At 39.2% G+C, this 17720-nt stretch overlaps 1 protein-coding gene across 3 annotated transcripts in view; it reads right to left on the bottom strand.

Moving 5' to 3' along the window:
• The window catches only part of TNRC6B (trinucleotide repeat containing adaptor 6B), a 250895-nt gene that overhangs the window by 166710 nt on the left and 66465 nt on the right, over positions 1-17720 (bottom strand). For all 3 annotated transcript variants that reach the window (XM_082849698.1, XM_082849695.1, XM_082849697.1), the window contains exon 3: positions 15167-15257. In XM_082849698.1, coding sequence (XP_082705824.1) covers positions 15167-15211 — 45 coding nt within the window. In that variant the 5' untranslated portion in view covers positions 15212-15257. The remainder of the gene's footprint in view (positions 1-15166; positions 15258-17720) is intronic.

Raw genomic sequence — 17720 nt, 5'->3', positions numbered from 1 at the left:
ACAGAAAAATATACAATCCTTAAGTGTAGAACTCAATAAACTTTAGATATGGTTGCACCCATGTAACTATACAGTTCAAGACAGAACATTTCCATCTCCCCAGAAAATTCTATATGCCCCTTCCCTTGAATTCTACCCCCTATACCCCAAGTAACTATTCTATCACCATAGATGAGCTTTACGTGTTCATAAACTTTATATAATTAGAATGTACACTTTCATGTCTGTCTTTTTTCACTCAATATAATGTTTTTGATATTCACCCATGTTTTATGTGCATCAAAAGTTCAGTTTTTAAACTTAGCAGTACTTCATTGAACAAATATGTTTATTTATTCATCTGTTGATACACAGTTGGGCTATTTCTAATTTGGGGCTGTTATAAATAAAGCTACCATGAACATTCTCACGTAAGTCTTTTTGTGAATATATGCAGTCATTTCTATTGGGTATACGTCTAGAATGGAATGTCAGGGTCATAAGGTAGGTGTATATTTAACTTTACTACAGACTTGAGAAATAGTTTCTGAAGTAATTGTACCATTTTACACTCCTTCCAAAAATGTATGAGAATTCCAGCTGCTCTATATACTTATCAACACTTAGTGGGAGCTCCCTGGTGTCCTAGTGGTTAGGATTCCGGGCTTTCACTACCGTGGCCCGGGTTCAGTCCCTCGTCATGACTGCAAGCCCTGCAGCGTGGCTAAAAAAACAACAAAACACAGCACTGTCAGTCTTTCTGAACTATAGTGAGTATGTAATGATATCACATTACAGTTTTAATTTTCATTTCCCTTATGCATAAGAATGCTAAATATCCTATTTTCATGCCTATTTGAATATCTTATTTTGTGAAATGCCTATTTAAGCCTTTTGTCCACATTTTCAGTTGAGTTGTTTGTCCTTTTCTGATTAATTTTTAGAAATTCTTTATATATTCTACATGTGAGACCTCTATTAGATAAACGTATTACAAGTGTTTTCTCCCACTCTATAGCTTTTCCACATTCTTAATGGTTTCAGCTGATCAACAAAAGTTTAACCCTTTTTTTAAAATGAACTTCAACCGAGCTACTTCTCTTTTACGGTTAGTGCTTTCTGCAAGCTACCTAAGGTCATAGAGACACTTCTTGTGTTATCTTCCAACAAAGCTTTACAGTTTTAGCCCTCACATTTACGTCTATGATCCATCTCAAATTAGATCTTATGTATGGTATATGATACAGGGATTATGGTTCACATATTTCCATATGGTCACGTATTGGCTCTAGCACCGTTTATTGAAAAATCTTCCTTTCCCTCATTGAATTAATTACTCTTTTTAAAAACCTCCTTAAACTGAGAAGTCTTATACTTTAGATTCAAAACAATCAGTTGTAAAACTGTAGGATGGGCAAGACCAGTATAATAGCCGTGTATTGGATAATGTGGTTGACTCACACAAAGAAGCACTTCTCGCTTAGCAAGGGAATCTACAAATTTTAGCTGACACATATTCTAAAGTCCTTTGAAGCTTATTGTGACCATGTGATTAAATTCTGGTCGAAGAAATATAAGCACAGTGGAATGTGCAACTTCCACAAAGTGTTTCAAGGGAAGTTTTCTCCTCTTTGCTGGATGGAGCCCAGACATGATGGTTGGGGCTAGAGCAAAACATAAGGCGGAAGCAACATATTGAAGATGAAAGAACAAAACAGAAGACGTCTGAGTCCCTGTGGCCATACCAGTCCTGGGCCACCTACTCAAGATTTTTGAGAAATTTATGAGAACTGTCATCATATATTTGATAGAGTGGTCTGTAGAATACTTTTTATCCTTCCTTATTCTATATGGCAGAAATAAGAATAAGCTGTGTTGAAGCTACAAGGTGGGGGGGGAGCACAGAGAATAAAATAACAAACACACCCATGTAACCATTACCTAGATTTAACATATTTGCTTCGTTATATTTGCTTCAGGTTTCTCTCTTTTTTTTTAAAGAAATAAAATACAGTGAAGGTATGGTGAAGGGTTGAGGCCCCCCAGCACAGTCTTTTCCAAACCCAATCCCTTTCCTTCCTCCTCAGACGTAATAACCCTACTTTGAAGTTCACATGTGCCTTACCTCTCAGAGAGAACTTTAACAATTCACTGGTTCTTCCACCTCTGAGTGCCCCTTAGTTCAGCTTTGGTCTGCCTATAACCAGCATAGGAATCACCTGGGGTGCTTGTAAAACATAAATTCCAGGGTCCCAACTCTTGAGATTCTGTTTCAATAAGTCCAGGGTGGACCTTGGGCACTTTCATTTTAAAAAGCACACAATGTGCAAATCAAAACCACAATGAGATAGCATTTCATATTCACTAGAATGGCTAAAATAAAAAAATACAATAACAAGTGTTGGTGAGGATGTGGACAAATTGAATCCTCACACATTTCTGGTGGGAATTTAAAATGAGGCGGCTTTGGAAAACAGTCTGGCAGTTCCTCAAAAAGTAAAACAGAGAGTTACCATATGACCCAGCAATTCCACTCCTGGTTAATGAAAAGCATATGTCTATACAAACTTACACAAAAATGTTCACAGCAGCATTATTTGTAACAGCCAAAAAGTGGAAACAACCCAATTTTCCATCACCTGATGAATGGATAAACAAAATGTAGTATATATAATAAAATATTATATATAATAAATTGTATATATTGTATATAAAATATTATATCTTATATATGTATACAACAAAATATTATTCAGCCATAAAAAGGAGTGAAGTACTGATACATGTTACAACATAGTTGAACTTTAAAAACATACTAAGTGAAAGAAGTCTCACACACAAAGGACACATATTGTATGATTCTATTTATATAAAATGGCCAGAATAGGCAATTGTATAGAGACATAAAGTAGACTAGTGGTTGCCTGAGGTCAAGAGGAACAGGAATGGGGAGTGACTGATAATAGCTACAGGGTTTCCTTCTGGCAAAATGAAAATTTTCTTAAATTAGGTTGTATTATTTTTTAGATTCCACATATAAGTGATATCATAACACTGTTTGTCTTTGTCTGACTTAATTCACTAAGCATAACATTCTCTCATTTTTTTAATATAAATTTGTTTATTTATTTATTTTTGGCTGTGTTGGGTCTTCGTTGGTGCATGCAGGCTTTCTCTAGTTGCAGCGAGCGGGGGCTACTTTTCATTATGGTGCGCGGGTTTCTCATTGCAGTGGCTTCTCTTATTGCAGAGCACGGGTTCTAGGTGCGCGGGCTACAGTAGTTGTGGCAGGCGGTCTTAGTTGCTCCGTGGCATGTGGGATCTTCCTGGACCAGGGCTCGAACCAGTGTCCCCTGCATTGGCAGGTGGATTCTTAACCATGGCGCCACCAGGGAAGTCCCTCTCATATTGTTTCAAATGGCAGGGTCATTCTTTTTACAGCTGAGTAATATTTCATTATGCATATATACATAACCATTCATCTGTTGATGGACACGGGTTGCTTCCATATCTTGGGTCGTAAATAGTGCTGCTATGAACATTGGGGTGCATGTATCTTTTCGAATTAGTGTTTTCATTTTTTTCTGGACATATGCCCAGGAGTGGAATTGCTGGATCATATGGTAATTCTATTTTTAGGCATTTTTAAAAATAAATTTATGTATTTATTTATTTGTTTTTATTTTTGGCTGTGTTGGGTCTTCATTGCTGCGCATGGGCTTTCTCTAGTTGAGGCAAGCAGGGCTACTCTTCATTGCGGTGCGCAGGCTTCTCATTGTCGTGGCTTCACTTGTTGCAGAGCATGGGCTCTAGAGCGCAGGCTCAGTAGTTGTGGCACACGGCTTAGTTGCTCCGAGACGTGGGATCTTCTTGGGCCAGGGATTGAACCTGTGTCCCCTGCATTGGCAGGCGGATTCTTAACCACTGCACCACCAGGGAAGCCCTATTTTTAGTTTTTTGAGGAACCTCCAAACTGTTTTCATAATAGCTGTACCAATTTACATTTCCACCAACAGTGTACGAGGATCCCCTTTTCTTCATACCCTCTCCAACGTTTGTTATTGTACACTTTTTGATGACATCCATTCTGACAGGTGTGAGGTGATATCTCATTGTTGTTCTGATTTGCATTTCTCTAATAATTAGCAATGTTATTATTTCATGTGCCTGTTAGCCATCTGTATGTCTTCTTTGAAAAAATGTCTATTCAGGTCTTCTGCTCATTTTTTGAGTCATTCGTTTTCTTCTGATATTGAGTTGTATGACCTGTTTATATATTTTGGAATATTAACCGCTTGTCAGTCACATCATTTGCAAATATTTTCTCCCGTGGGTTATCTTTTCATTTTGTCAGTGGTTTCCTTTGCTGTTCAAAAGCTTTTAAGTTTAATTAGGTCTCATTTGTTTATTTTTGCTTTTATTTCTTTTGCCTTAGGAGACGAATCCAAAAAAATATTGCTATAATTTATGTAAAAGAGTGTTTTACCTATGTTTTCTTGTAGGAATTATGTGGTTTCAGGTATTACATTTAGGTATTTAATCCATTTTGAGTTTGTTTTTATATATGGTGTGAGGAAATGTTCTAATCTCATTGTTTTACGTGTGGCTATCCAGTTTTCCCACCACCACTTATTGAAAAGACTGTCTTTTCTCCATTGTATATTCTTGCCTATTTTGTCATAGATTAATTGAACGTAGGTACATGGATTTATTTCTGGGCTATTCTGTTCCATTGATCTGTGCGTCTAATTCTGTGCCAGTACCATGCTGCTTTGCTTACTGTAGCTTTGTAGTATAGTTTGAAGTCTGGGAGGGTGATACCTCCAGTTTTGTTCTTTTTTTTCTCAAGACTGCTTTGGCAGTTTGTGGTTCCATACGATTTAGGATCCAATCCAAGAGCATGGAATATCTTTCCATTTCTTTGTATCATCTTCGATTTCCTTCATCAATGAGTTTTTAGATTATAGGTCTTTCACCTCCTTGGTTAAGTTTATTCCTCGGTATTTTATTCTTTTTTGATGTGATTTTAAATTTTTTTTTTTTTTTTACTTTCTCTTTCTGATAGTTCATTATTAGTGTATAGAAAAGCAACAGATTTCTGTATATCAATCTTATATCCTGCAACTTTGTTGAATTCATTTATTAGTTCTAATAGTGAACTGTATACTTTATTTTTTTAATTTTAATATAATTCTTAAAGTTTACTTTCCATTTACAGTTATTATAAAATATAGCCGATATTTTGAATTGTATACTGTAAATGAGTAAATTTTATGGTATGTTAAGCATATCTTAAGAAAACTGTTAAGAAAGAAAAGAAAAATATCCAAGGTAATTCTTATGTATACAGGCATACCTCAGAGATTGTGGGTTTGTTTCCAGACAACCACAATAATGCAGATATTGCAATAAAGCGAGTTATATGATTTTTTTTGTATCCCAGAGCACGTACAAGTTATGTTTACACTATACTGTAGTCTATTAAGTGTACAGTAGCATTATGCCTAAAAGAAACAATGTACCTTAATTAAAAAATACTTTATCGCTAAAAAAATGCTAACCATCATCTGAGCCTTCAGCAAATTGTAATCTTTTTGCAACAGTAACACTGAAGATCAGTGAGTACAGATCACCATAATGAATATAATACTGACAAAAAAGTTTGAAATATCATGAGAATAACCAAAATGTGACACAGAGACCCGAAGTGAGAAAATGCTGTTTTTGAAAAACTGGTGCCGATAGACTTGCCTGATGCATGGTTGCCACAAACCTTCAATTTGTAAGAAACGCATTATCTGTGAAGCAAAATAAAGCAAAATGCAATAAAATGAGGTGTGCCTGTACTAAAGTGATACAAACCTGAATTAGTTTCTACTGTTCTTATACTTGGACCTTTTCTCATTTCCCAGGTCCCATCTATTCTTATATGCTGAGAACTCCGAAGTATATACCTTGATATCCTCTCTTCTGAGTTCCAAGATGCCTACTAAATATCTTCTCCTGGGGTGCCTAAAGGCACCTCAGTATTTCAAAATCCAAACCCTCCATACATAACCCAGTTAACCACAACAACAATAATAGTTAACAACAGCTACAACAAACCTTGCTCTATCTCTTATATTATTGCATGTATCATTCAAGCTGGAAACTCCAGATTTTCCTCTAAGTGCCGCCATCCCATTCTTTCTGAACATTTCTCCTGTTAGTCCTCTCCTCTTTAGACCCACTGTTATTGCCTGATTCCAAGCCTTCCTCAATCTGACTCTTACCTGGTCTCCCTGTATCCATTTTAAACCCTGTCTGTAACCATTTCTCCACCCTGCTGCTACAGGGATGCTTCTAAAACACATATCAGACCAAGTTTCTCCCCTTCTAGCTGTACCCTATTGCCTGCATGGGATTCTGTCTAACCTCATGTCTCACAGTCTCACACACACATCCCAATGCTCCAACACCTCTCCTCAAGAGAAGTGTATGACTCTGAAAATGCACAAAGCACCCTCTTCCCTCATATGCATTCTTCTACACCCAGGTGAACTTTCTAGGAAGCTTCTCTGATACAAGTAAACAGAGTTGATTACTCTGCCATATGACTTCTTCAGGATGGAGTACTGAACTTAGTGTGGTCTCTGGAGTCAGACAGACCTGGAATCTAATCCAAATTATGTTGTTTGCCAGCTATGTAAACAAATGGGAAAAATACCTACCTTGCATGGTTTCTTTCCCAGTCTGCTCTTAAAATACCAGAATCTATAAAATCCTGTTATAAATTTGGTAAGTCAGATTCAGTCTAAGGTAGAAATATCCTGAACTTAAAGAAGCAAAAGACTGTCTAAATCATCTCATTTAGTTCTCTTTAGTGTAAAGCAGTCAATAGATCACTTTATTCTTTGTAGACAAAGACTAAGTTTACTTGTTACCTTTAGTAACAATAAAGGGAATGTTACAGCTAAAATGTTGACTTCCTGATTCAATAAATATTTTTTATTTGTAGTAATTAATAGAGATACATGGGCATTTAAATCTATAGCTATAACTTTTAAATCCTAGAGTTTATTCATTTTTATTGTGTTATTATAAATATTTAAATATACGAAAAAAGTACAGAGAGTAAGATTACAAACACCCAACTGCTCAGTTTTATTATAAACTTTACTATAGTTGCTTAGATTTTGCTTATTAAAAAAAAAAAAATCCAAGCCTACAGCTGCATAATCTCTATAATTAGTAAGCCAACACGAATTCATTTAGACTATCAACCTAAATTATACTAAATTTAAACTGAGAAATAGCTGTGGAATTGAAATTAAGAATTCTAATCCATCCTCACTGAGAAATATGTATAATGGAAGATTATATCAGTGTTTATTAGAGACTTACCCAGGAATGCTGGGTTTTGCCTCCCAATTCATATGTCTTTTTTTTTTTTTTTTTTTTTTGGCCACATCGCACAGCATGTGGGATCTTAGTTCCCCGACCAGGGATTGAACCCGCACCCCCTGCATTGGAAGCGTGCAGTCTTAACCACTGGACCGTCAGGGAAGTCCCTCATATGTCATTTATGGGATCTACTTCCTCATCTCTGGTCCCTGCTATCCTACTCAAAGAACTCAAGACCCAATGGAAATCAGTCCATAGGCTGGGTTGGGCTAATCAGATTCTCTTTCTTTTAGAGAATTTGAGGGTCAAGATGCAGATATTCTAGTCTGTCCTCTACATCAACACCAGCTATCATAAGAAAGCAAACCATAGGGACTTCCCTGGTGGCGCAGTAGTTAAGAATCCGCCTGCCAATGCAGGGGACATGGGTTTGAGCCCTGGTCCGGGAAGATCCCACATGCCTTGGAGCAACTAAGCCCGTGTGAGACAACTACTGAGCCTGCGCTCTAGAGCCCATGAGCCACAACTACTGAGCCCACGTGCCACAACTACTGAAGCCCATGCGCCTAGAGCCTGTGCTCCGCAACAAGAGAAGCCACCGCAATGAAAAACCCACGCACCGCCACGAAGAGTAGCCCCTACCTGCTGCAACCAGAGAAAACTCGCATACAGCAACGAAGACCCAATGCAGCCAAAATATTAATTAATTAATTAATTTTAAAAGATGCACTTAAAAAAAAAAGAAAGCAAACCATAAAGTAAAATGCACATATCTCTTCCATTCTTTAAAAATCTGTTGCCTATTATAGAAGGGTGGGGAGGGATGGATTGGGAGTTTGGGATTAGCAGATGTAGACTATTATATAGAAAATGGATAAACAACAAGGTCCTACTGTATAGCACACAAACTATACTCAGTATTCTGTGATAAACCATAATGGAAAAGAATATGAAAAAGAATGTGTGTGTGTGTGTGTGTGTGTGTATATCTGAATCATTTTGCTGTACAGCAGAAATTAACACAACATTGTAAATCAACTATACTTCAATAAAATAAAATCTAAAAAAAGATATCTGTTGACTATTATTAAAACTCCTTAGCCTAAAATTACCTGGTCTCTGCCATTACCTCCTCTTCAACCTAGCACCCAACACTCATATCACTGTGTTGTGGATTAAAGATGACCCTAAATTTTCTGCCAGTCCTCTCAATGAGAAGTGGGATCTGTTTTTCCTTCTTTTGAATCTAGAGTGGCCCTATGACTTGCTTTAATTCAACAGAAGGCAGAGGGAGTAAAGCTGTGTGACTTTTGAGGCTGGACCTTAATATAACTCAGCTTTTGCATGCTGGGAATGTTCCCTCTTGGGAGTCCAGTCTCCATGCTGCGAGAAACCCAAGCCAGGTAGAGAGGTCATATGTAGGAGACCCTTGACGCTCGGGTCAACAGCCTTAAGCTAAGCTCCCAGCTGACAGCCAACACTGGCTGCCAGCTATGTGAGTGACCCACTTTGGACATTTCTGGCCAGTTGGGCCTCCAGATGATGGCAGCCCTTGCTGACACCACTTTGGGCCCTACTGAGCCCAGCCAACTACAGAGTCATGAGAGTTAATAATAAGTTGTGGTGGTGGTAGTGGTGGTGTGTGTATGTGTATGTTTTAATGTATATAACTTTTATTTTTAAGAACAGGTTTAGGTTAACAGAATTAAATAATTAACTGAATGATTACAAAGGTATATCTTTTTTAAACAATATCTTAATTACAAAGAATAAAACAGAAGGGAAAATATAAATAAATAGCTACAATACAAAATATGTCAGTAAATCCACACCAGAATGGAAACGCCCTGGTAACACAGAGTCCCACTATGGACTAGCTAGCCCAGGCACTAAGAAACTGATCACTGCATTCAGAAAGTCAAAGCCACAATGTCAGATAAAATAGTACCTGTTTTTAGATTAATGTGACAGCATAAGCACAAAAATACTAAATAAATTAAGTTACATGAGTCTCTCTCTAAGAGAACTGTGCCAATGAAGTTCATGCTCCCACCTTTGGATTTCTGATACGGCATCAAAGACTTTTTTACAGAACATAATTTTCATACTTAACTTCTGAAAATGTGGAACAATAAGACAGATTCATGGGTAACTGTGTTAATTCTATTCAAGTTTCTCTCTCACAGACCCAGCAGGGAAATTAAATAAGCCCTGAAGTAGTCCTTGGGAAAAATATAAGGAATAGTCACTGTGCCTCCAAAGGATATATTCAGGGGCTTCTGAAGTTTTACATTAATAATAACTCTGTCAACTTGCTGTCCTTCAGCATTTACAATAGAAGCTTTCATTAAAATAGCAGAACTCTGTTTGAGAAAGTGATTAGGTCACACAAAATTATATTTAGTGACCATTCAGGGAACAAAGCTAGTTCTAAACTAACGTGAAATTTAACATTCTTTTTTCTTGCTTCCATTTAAAATTCTTGCGGCTCCAATAATCAAAAGAAAGAAAAATCACAGGTCACTGAGGCAGCTCTGTGTGTCAGCACCCAGCACGGTTCCTGGCACATAATAGATGCTCAATAAGTATTTGCAGAATTAATGAGAAGAAAAGAGGAGGGGGGAAAGGGACGTAAAAAAAAAAAATAAGCAAGGAAAAATGGAAAGAACGCTTGTACGTAACTACAGATTCATCTATGGCCAACCTACAACCAACTGTCAGAAACCACCCTCTGCTTTTTATCTTTCTAGCACAGACACAGTCTCTAAACTCAAGAGACTGAAATGTACATCTCCCAACTCTTGAAGAATATATAATCCCCAGTCCATCTCTGAACTTAAACAAACATCTCTCTCCAAAAAAAACTATGGAAGATGTTGCAAAGTTTCAGAGAATACTTCTTCAAAAGGAGCATCAAAATTCTCCAAGAAGACTTCCTTTGTCAGTCCTGTCTGACCATAAGCATCCCTCATTTCTGTTTGTACAACACTTACATGGGTATTTTTAAAAACTGCATTGACCCTTTCATTCACTTATTAGATTTCTTACCACCTTCTCTACAAACGCAATTCCAAAACTTCCCCTTAAAAGGAAACCTAAACTCGTCATTTCAAGTCCTTAATTGTGCACTCTAAACTCTCCAAATAACAATGACTTCTGTTCCAGAGGCAACATGAAGAAAAGCTGAACCCCGCTTTCTTTCTTTCCTCCTCTAAATATCTCTCCACCACCAGACAGGAGTCAGAAGGGCAGGGTTCAGGCCTGAGCCCAGGCACCACCACAGCAGCAAAGGCCGGCCTCACCGATCCCCGGGGCTTCTTTCAAGCTCACAAGCATGGTGAACCTCTTCCAGAAACACACTCTGCCTTCCTCCACTCATTTCTTTCCTCTTTTCTCAAACATGCATGGGCCTCCTCCATTAAAAAAAAAACTTTCACTTGAACTAGTAATGCCTCCTTCTCACTTCATTTACTTCTAAATTTCCTACAACTGGATAGTAGACTACAGCCACAACTCTTACTTTTTTTTATCATTTAATTTCTTTTTAACCCATCAAATTAGTTTCTCATCCTCTTACTCTTGCAGACCATTAATAAATTCCTTTCAAAAACTTTCTTATTATGGGGACTTCCCTGGTGGTCCAGTGGTTAAGACTCTGTGCTCCCACTGCAGGGGGCGCAGGTTCGATCTCTGGTTGGGGAACTAAGATCCTATGTGCCGTGCAGAGGGGCCAAAGAAAAAACTTTCTTATTATGGAAAATTTCAAGTACATACAAAGTAAATACAAATGAACCCCTACGTACCCATCACCAAGCTTCAACAGTTGTCAACATTCTGTCATTCTTGTTTCAGCCATACTTACATCCATTCTCCATCCCTATTTAATTATATTATTTTACAGTTTTCACAGGGAAATTGTACCTGGAAAGTTGTAATTTTTATTGTAAATGTAAATTATAGAATTATAATTTTGACAAATGGATATACCTGTATAACTTACACCCCTATCGGACATAGAACGCCTCCATCCCTCCAGAAAATTTTCTTGCGTCCCTTCTCTTTAATTAATTCTTCAAAAAACAAATCCAGATGCATTTTCTCAGTTACCAATCTCCTTGGCTTCTTAGCAGCATCTGACAGTACTGATTCTACCTTTTTCTTGAAATTTGCCTCTCGATTTTATGAAGCAAAGTATTCCAGTTCGGGCTTCCCTGGTGGCACAGTGGTTGAGAGTCTGCCTGCCGATGCAGGGGACGCGGGTTCGTGCCCCGGTCCGGGAAGATCCCACATGCCGCGGAGCAGCTGGGCCCGTGAGCCATGACCGCTGGGCCTGCGCGTCCGGAGCCTGTGCTCCGCAGCGGGAGAGGCCACAGCGGTGAGAGGCCAGTGTACCGCAAAAAAAAAAAAAAAAAAAAAAAGTATTCCAGTTCATCCTCAAGTCATGTCAGCTTTACCACCAAAATACACCTCAAGTCTGTCTTCCTCCACGTCAGTGCAGGATGCTAATCCATCTTCTCTCTCACCTGGGTGACTGACTACGACTGTCTTCTTTCTCATTGGTCTCCCTGCTCCCACTCTTGCTTCTCTCCGACCCATTCTCCACACAGCAACCAGAGTGATCTTTTAAAAATGCAATCATATCACGCTACTCCCTAACTTAACAGCCTTTAATGGCTTCCCAGTTGACAGAGGATAAATCCACATTCTACATCAGGGCCTTCAAGTTCTTGCAAGGTCTTGGCCTCCCTGTATAACTTCCTATCACCGCTGGGCCTCACGGGACTTTTGATAGTTCTTGGAAGAGGTCAAAGTCTTTTGAAGCTGTTTCTTCTGTCTGGAATACTGTTCTTCTAGCTCTTTACACAACTGGCTCCCTCGGCCTTTACCTCTCAGCTGAAATGCCACCTTTCCAGAGTGGCCTTCCTTGACTAACCTAAGCTTGTCCTCCCAGTCACCCTATATTACATTATTTTATTTTCTTCATGGTATTGACCATAATCCACAATTACTGTCCTTATTTACATTTGTTTCTCCCACTGAAACATAACCACCTCGAGAGTAAGAAGCCCGTCTTTTCTATTTATTGTTGTGTATCCCCTAATAGCACATGCTCAAGAATTATTTATTTTTTAAAAAATGGATACACTTCAGTATCGTTTTATAGAAAAGCCCCACTTTTTCTCAAAACCAGTTACCTTTCCTAACTTCTTTCTGTTAACAGAAAACCACAAATTATGTTACCATAGTACTATGATAAATTCCTGCATTAACATCAAATCATTCGGAATATAATAAGATTTTAAACAAAGAGAAGCAGAAGAAAGAAAAAAGTCATAAAAACATAACTTAAACTAAGACTGATGAAAACAAAGTTATAATCTAATTTTTAAGAACAAAGCACCGGGCTTCCCTGGTGGCACAGTGGTTAAGAATCCGCCTACCAATGCAGGGGACACGGGTTCGAGCCCTGGTCTGGGGAGATCCCACATGCTGCAGAACAACTAAGCCCGTGCACCACAACTACTTAGCCTGTGGCTCTAGATCCCACGAGCCACAACTACTGAATCCTGCGCCTAGAGCCCGTGCTCCGCAACAAGAGAAGCCACTGCAATGAGAAGCCCGTGCACGGCAATGAATAATAGTCCCCACTCGCTGCAACTAGAGAAAGCCCGCACCCAGCAACAAAGACCCCATGCAGCCAAAAAAAAAAGAACAAAGCATCTACTTATTATAAGTATAAAAGGAATATTCTTTTATTCTTTAGTCTGATTCTAAACTGATAAAATATTCAATAATTGAAAATCAAGAAATGCAATCCTTCCTCCCCTGCTCCCAGAAAGAAGGTAGAAACTGAATCTCTGGTACAATTAAATATTCTACATTGGTCTAGTTACATGCTTGTCAAGCAACCTTCCAGTTACAACCTAGCTTTCTAGGGAGAGAATGTACTAACCAGAAGATCCAAGAATCCAGTCTTCCTTAACATTGTAGTTCATTATAAATTAATTAATTAGTGTCTTGGGGAAGGGTCTGTGGGTACTATAGAAATCCTGGGGTTTGTGTATTTTGGGTGACCTGGGTGTGTGTTTGGGGGAGATTCCTAGAGTGTGTCCAGATGTCACATATTCTGACTCTCCCTAAATCAGATTCAGGATCTAGATGAGTCTGATCAAAGTCTATAGGCTTCTCCTTTGGCTACAGAAAGAAGGAAGAGATCTGGTGAGGGGGAAAAAAACAAACAAGAAGACAGGATGACATCTGTCCTTCTACCTAACACATGGACTACAGTGAGGGGGATTCAGAAAGAAGCTGAAGCATCTTTCACAAGGGACCCTGAGACTCAGGGCACAAACCGTGCTTCTCTGAAGCCCAGCCCACAAAGCCCAACAGAGCAGAGACGGGGGCGGCCTCTCTAAAACTTGGTGAAGTGTTTGTTGTATGAGGCCAATAGGCAGCGAGGACTGATCTGATGGGAACCCACAGACGTCTTTTTTAATAATTTATTGATGTGAAATCTACATAACAGAAAATGAACAATCCAGGGGCATCTGGTATATTTACAATGTCGTACAACCACCACCTCTATTGAGTTCCAAAACATTTTCATCACCCCAAACAGAAACCCCATACCCATTAAGCAGTCACTCCTCATTCCCCTTCCCCTCAGCCAATCCCTGGCAACCACCAGTCTGTGTTCTGTTTACGGATTTATCTATTCTACATGTTTCATATAAATGGAATCACACAATATGCGACCTTTTGTGCCTGGCTTCTTCCAATTAGCATGATGCTTTGGAGGTTCCCGGTGACATCTAACCCCTCTCCACTTTTGCTCTGGTGAAAGAATAAGCTTTCCCACAGAGAGTACCAGTAGCAGTGGCAGCAGAAAAGGGACAGCCCTCAGGAGGGTTCAGAGCAGATAACATGCTGGGCACTGTCCAGGACACAGTGTGAGATACCCTCAGAGCTCCCAGGGAGGGACAGGAGACAATTTTGACAGGAGAAAGAGGGATGTGAAAGTGATACCGAGGGTTCCGTATAACCAGGAAGAGAAACAGCCAAGGAGACTCTGGACATGAAGCCAGATATATACAGATATAGATAAACACATACATAACTACTTATACACAGGTGACAATGATAGCACTCATTTAAGCTTTAGCTTGAAAAACCAAACCAATTACCATTTAAAAATTTATAATTAAAAGTATCTAAAGGGCTTCCCTGGTGGCGCAGTGGTTGAGAGTCCGCCTGCCGATGCAGGGGACACAGGTTCGTGCCCCGGTCCGGGAAGATCCCACATGCCGCGGAGCGGCTGCGCCCGTGAACCATGGCTGCTGAGCCTGCGCATCTGGAGCCTGTGCTCCCCAACGGGAGAGGCCACAACAGTGAGAGGCCCGCGTACCACCAAAAAAAAAAAAAAAAAAGTGTCTAAAAAATTATCAGTGATACCTCTGTGTAGCAGGAATAAGGGACAGAGTTTTACCTTTTACCTTATACACTTCTGATTTGTTTTAATTTTTAAAATAAGTATATACAACTTGCATAATAAAACCTTAAAGTAGTCTACAAATGAATCATAAATTTTTCTATGAGTTCAGAAAAATTTGTTTTAAATTTGTCACCGAGTGTAACAAAAACGGATAGTGAGAAGAAACAAACTCCTCTCAATCTTAGGTTAGGTTCTAATTTAAATCAATCAAATTTCTAAATTCACCTAAAACATAACACCCACTCTATTCAATCACTGCTCCTGTTGTTTAATTTCTGCTCAAATTATTTGCACCTTTAGTAATTCACTGACCTTGGAACTGCTTTCTTCCGATACTTCTCCCTCATTGGTCTGCATGGGAACAGACTCTGTGCAAAACTCTGCAGAAACACACAAATACTGCCTAAAAGAGGTAAGAAGAGAAAAAAAACACATAAGGAATTCAGTGTGAAAATCTGTTTTCTCAGACTATACTGAAATTCTGTCACTGAGACCATAGATACTGTGAAGCAATGACCTTAAGTAATGTGTGTGCGCACATGCACGTTTGTGTGTGTGTGTGTGTGTGTGTGTGTGTGTGTGTCTGTATACACATGCATCCTAGATAAGAAAGGAGGGAGAGAGGTAGGGAGAGAGTTTTCCCCACCTTAGGGGAGAATAATTAGGACAGGTTTAAGACACTGGAATATTAAACAGTTCTAGATGTCTTTCCTCTTTTTGACTTTTGGCAGAGGTAATAGTGAAAATCTTCAGCAATTCATACAGTACAAACACTGACCTGTCAGAAAAGAGGCCGACCTAAGTAGACTAGGGGACCAATTATGCTGTAGCAGGTCATACTGTCTGGCTATTAGGCTAGGCTATTGAAAGTATCTGGGTTTCTTGGGTTTATAATTTATGTTCAACGTTTATGGTATTTTATAACTGAAATTAAGGTGTACTCTAATGGTTGATCCCACCTTTTTATTTTAAGAAAATCTGCTTAATAAAATAAATGTCAGTTAATTTATTTTTATATGAGAACAGACTATTCATAGGGCAAGAGAATAAAAAGTAGTAATTTTTCCTCTAAGAAGAAGATGAGTCCAATAAAAATGTTAAAAGTTTATGAATTAAAATGTACCAGGGGCTTCCCTGGTGGCGCAGTGGTTGAGAGTCCGCCTGCCGATGCAGGGGACACGGGTTCGTGCCCCAGTCCAAGGGGATCCCACATGCCGCGGAGCGGCTGGGCCCATGAGCCATGGCCGCTGAGCCTGCGCGTCTGGAGCCTGTGCTCCGCAATGGGAGAGGCCACAACAGTGAGAGGCCCACGTACGGCAAAAAAAAAAAAAAAAAAAAAAAGTACCAAAAAGAAACTACTAAAAGTTTATGCAACATTCAAATTAATTCACTAAGTACGTAATTATTAAGGAATAAGTACTCAAACTGATACAAAGCTAATCTCCATTATAATACAGGTATGAATATTTCAAAGCCTTTCAAATATTTCAAAGGGCTCATAGCTACAAAATATGAAAGCTAAAAAGACGTTTGACAGTGAATCCTTTTGGTGTGCAGAGAAATCTTTATGAATACAGCAGGTTTGGGGACCTCGCAAACTCGTTCTGGTGTAGGCTTCTCAATAACCAAGACCTAAGGCCAAAAAGGTATTGAATATTTCTGGAAATCTGTTTCCTTACCTGTTGGGTGGGAAAGGGTATCGAAATACCTACTGTGCTCACCTAATAAGGTTTTTTGGGAAGCAATGTGTATTTATGTAACGAAATGTAAAATTGGTACAGTGGAAGCCCCTTAACCAACACCAATTCACTCACTCCGCGTGAACCGACACTGTCCATTCCCTCTGTAAAATACACAGGTGAAGCTCACAGAAAATGAAACAGGCTTTCTCTAGTTGGTTTTGTCCCTCACCTGTTTATGACAGTTGTGCAAAAGCAGAATTACTCTTTCTATAAAAACTAAATTGACAGCACTGGAAAAACTCGATAACATTAACTAGGAAGATCTGGTATACAAATTGCTTCACAAAAGTCTTTTAAGTTCTCGTTCTGCTTTACTGAAATAGAGATTGTATTTCATAGATGATACATTACAGGCATAGCTGACCAGAAAAGACACCCCCATTATTTCTGTGCCTTTTTCATTTGAATGCGCTGGAAAGAAGAACGCTTCTTCCCCTCTCCTGAGGTTTCACTCCTGGCTCCACTCCATCCACACATTCCACCCCAGTGGAGGTGCAGGATCTTATCTGAATGGTGAGTTCAGAAGGAGAAACAAGGTATGTGAGCTCAGCCCCTTCTGTCTCTTACCTTCGGAAGCCAGCTGTCCCTCAGGAGCACGCATTGTGCTCCACTCTCATACCCATCAATACAGGTCCCTCACGTAAACCTGTGACAGGTAAGTCTGCTGAATTCTGAGCTTCACTGTTAAGACTCTTGCCCGTTGATGTAAGCTGCATTCTCCAAAACAGCTTTATTAGTAATAAAGATGATATTTTGGTCTCCCAAATGCCCTACTCTTCTATTTCTCAATGGTATAGAACTCAGCCTAGGGAAAAGGTGCTATTTATTAGATCTCTCAAAGACCTAAAACTGGCACATGAGACTAGAGTCTTGATTAACAGACATGAAGCAAAATTTGGGGAGAAAAATACACGTGAAATTTCTGAGGCTTCTGTTGGGCCCAGGACTCTGGGCCTTGGTCTTTTGTGAGGGGGCAAAGTGCTTTGACCTTATAGAGGTTTACATTAGTCCACATGAGTTTTTACAGTTATATACTAGCTTTTAACCACTGAGGCTAAATTAGAAGTTTATAAAGCATAGGGGGGCTTCCCTGGTGGCACAGTGGTTAAGAATCCACCTGCCAA

The sequence above is a fragment of the Leucopleurus acutus genome (genome assembly GCF_964270905.1).
Source record: "Leucopleurus acutus genome assembly, chromosome: 11".
Lineage (NCBI taxonomy): Eukaryota > Metazoa > Chordata > Mammalia > Artiodactyla > Delphinidae > Leucopleurus > Leucopleurus acutus.
Note: the sequence above shows the minus strand (reverse complement) of the source record. Positions and strands in the feature narration are given on the sequence as shown.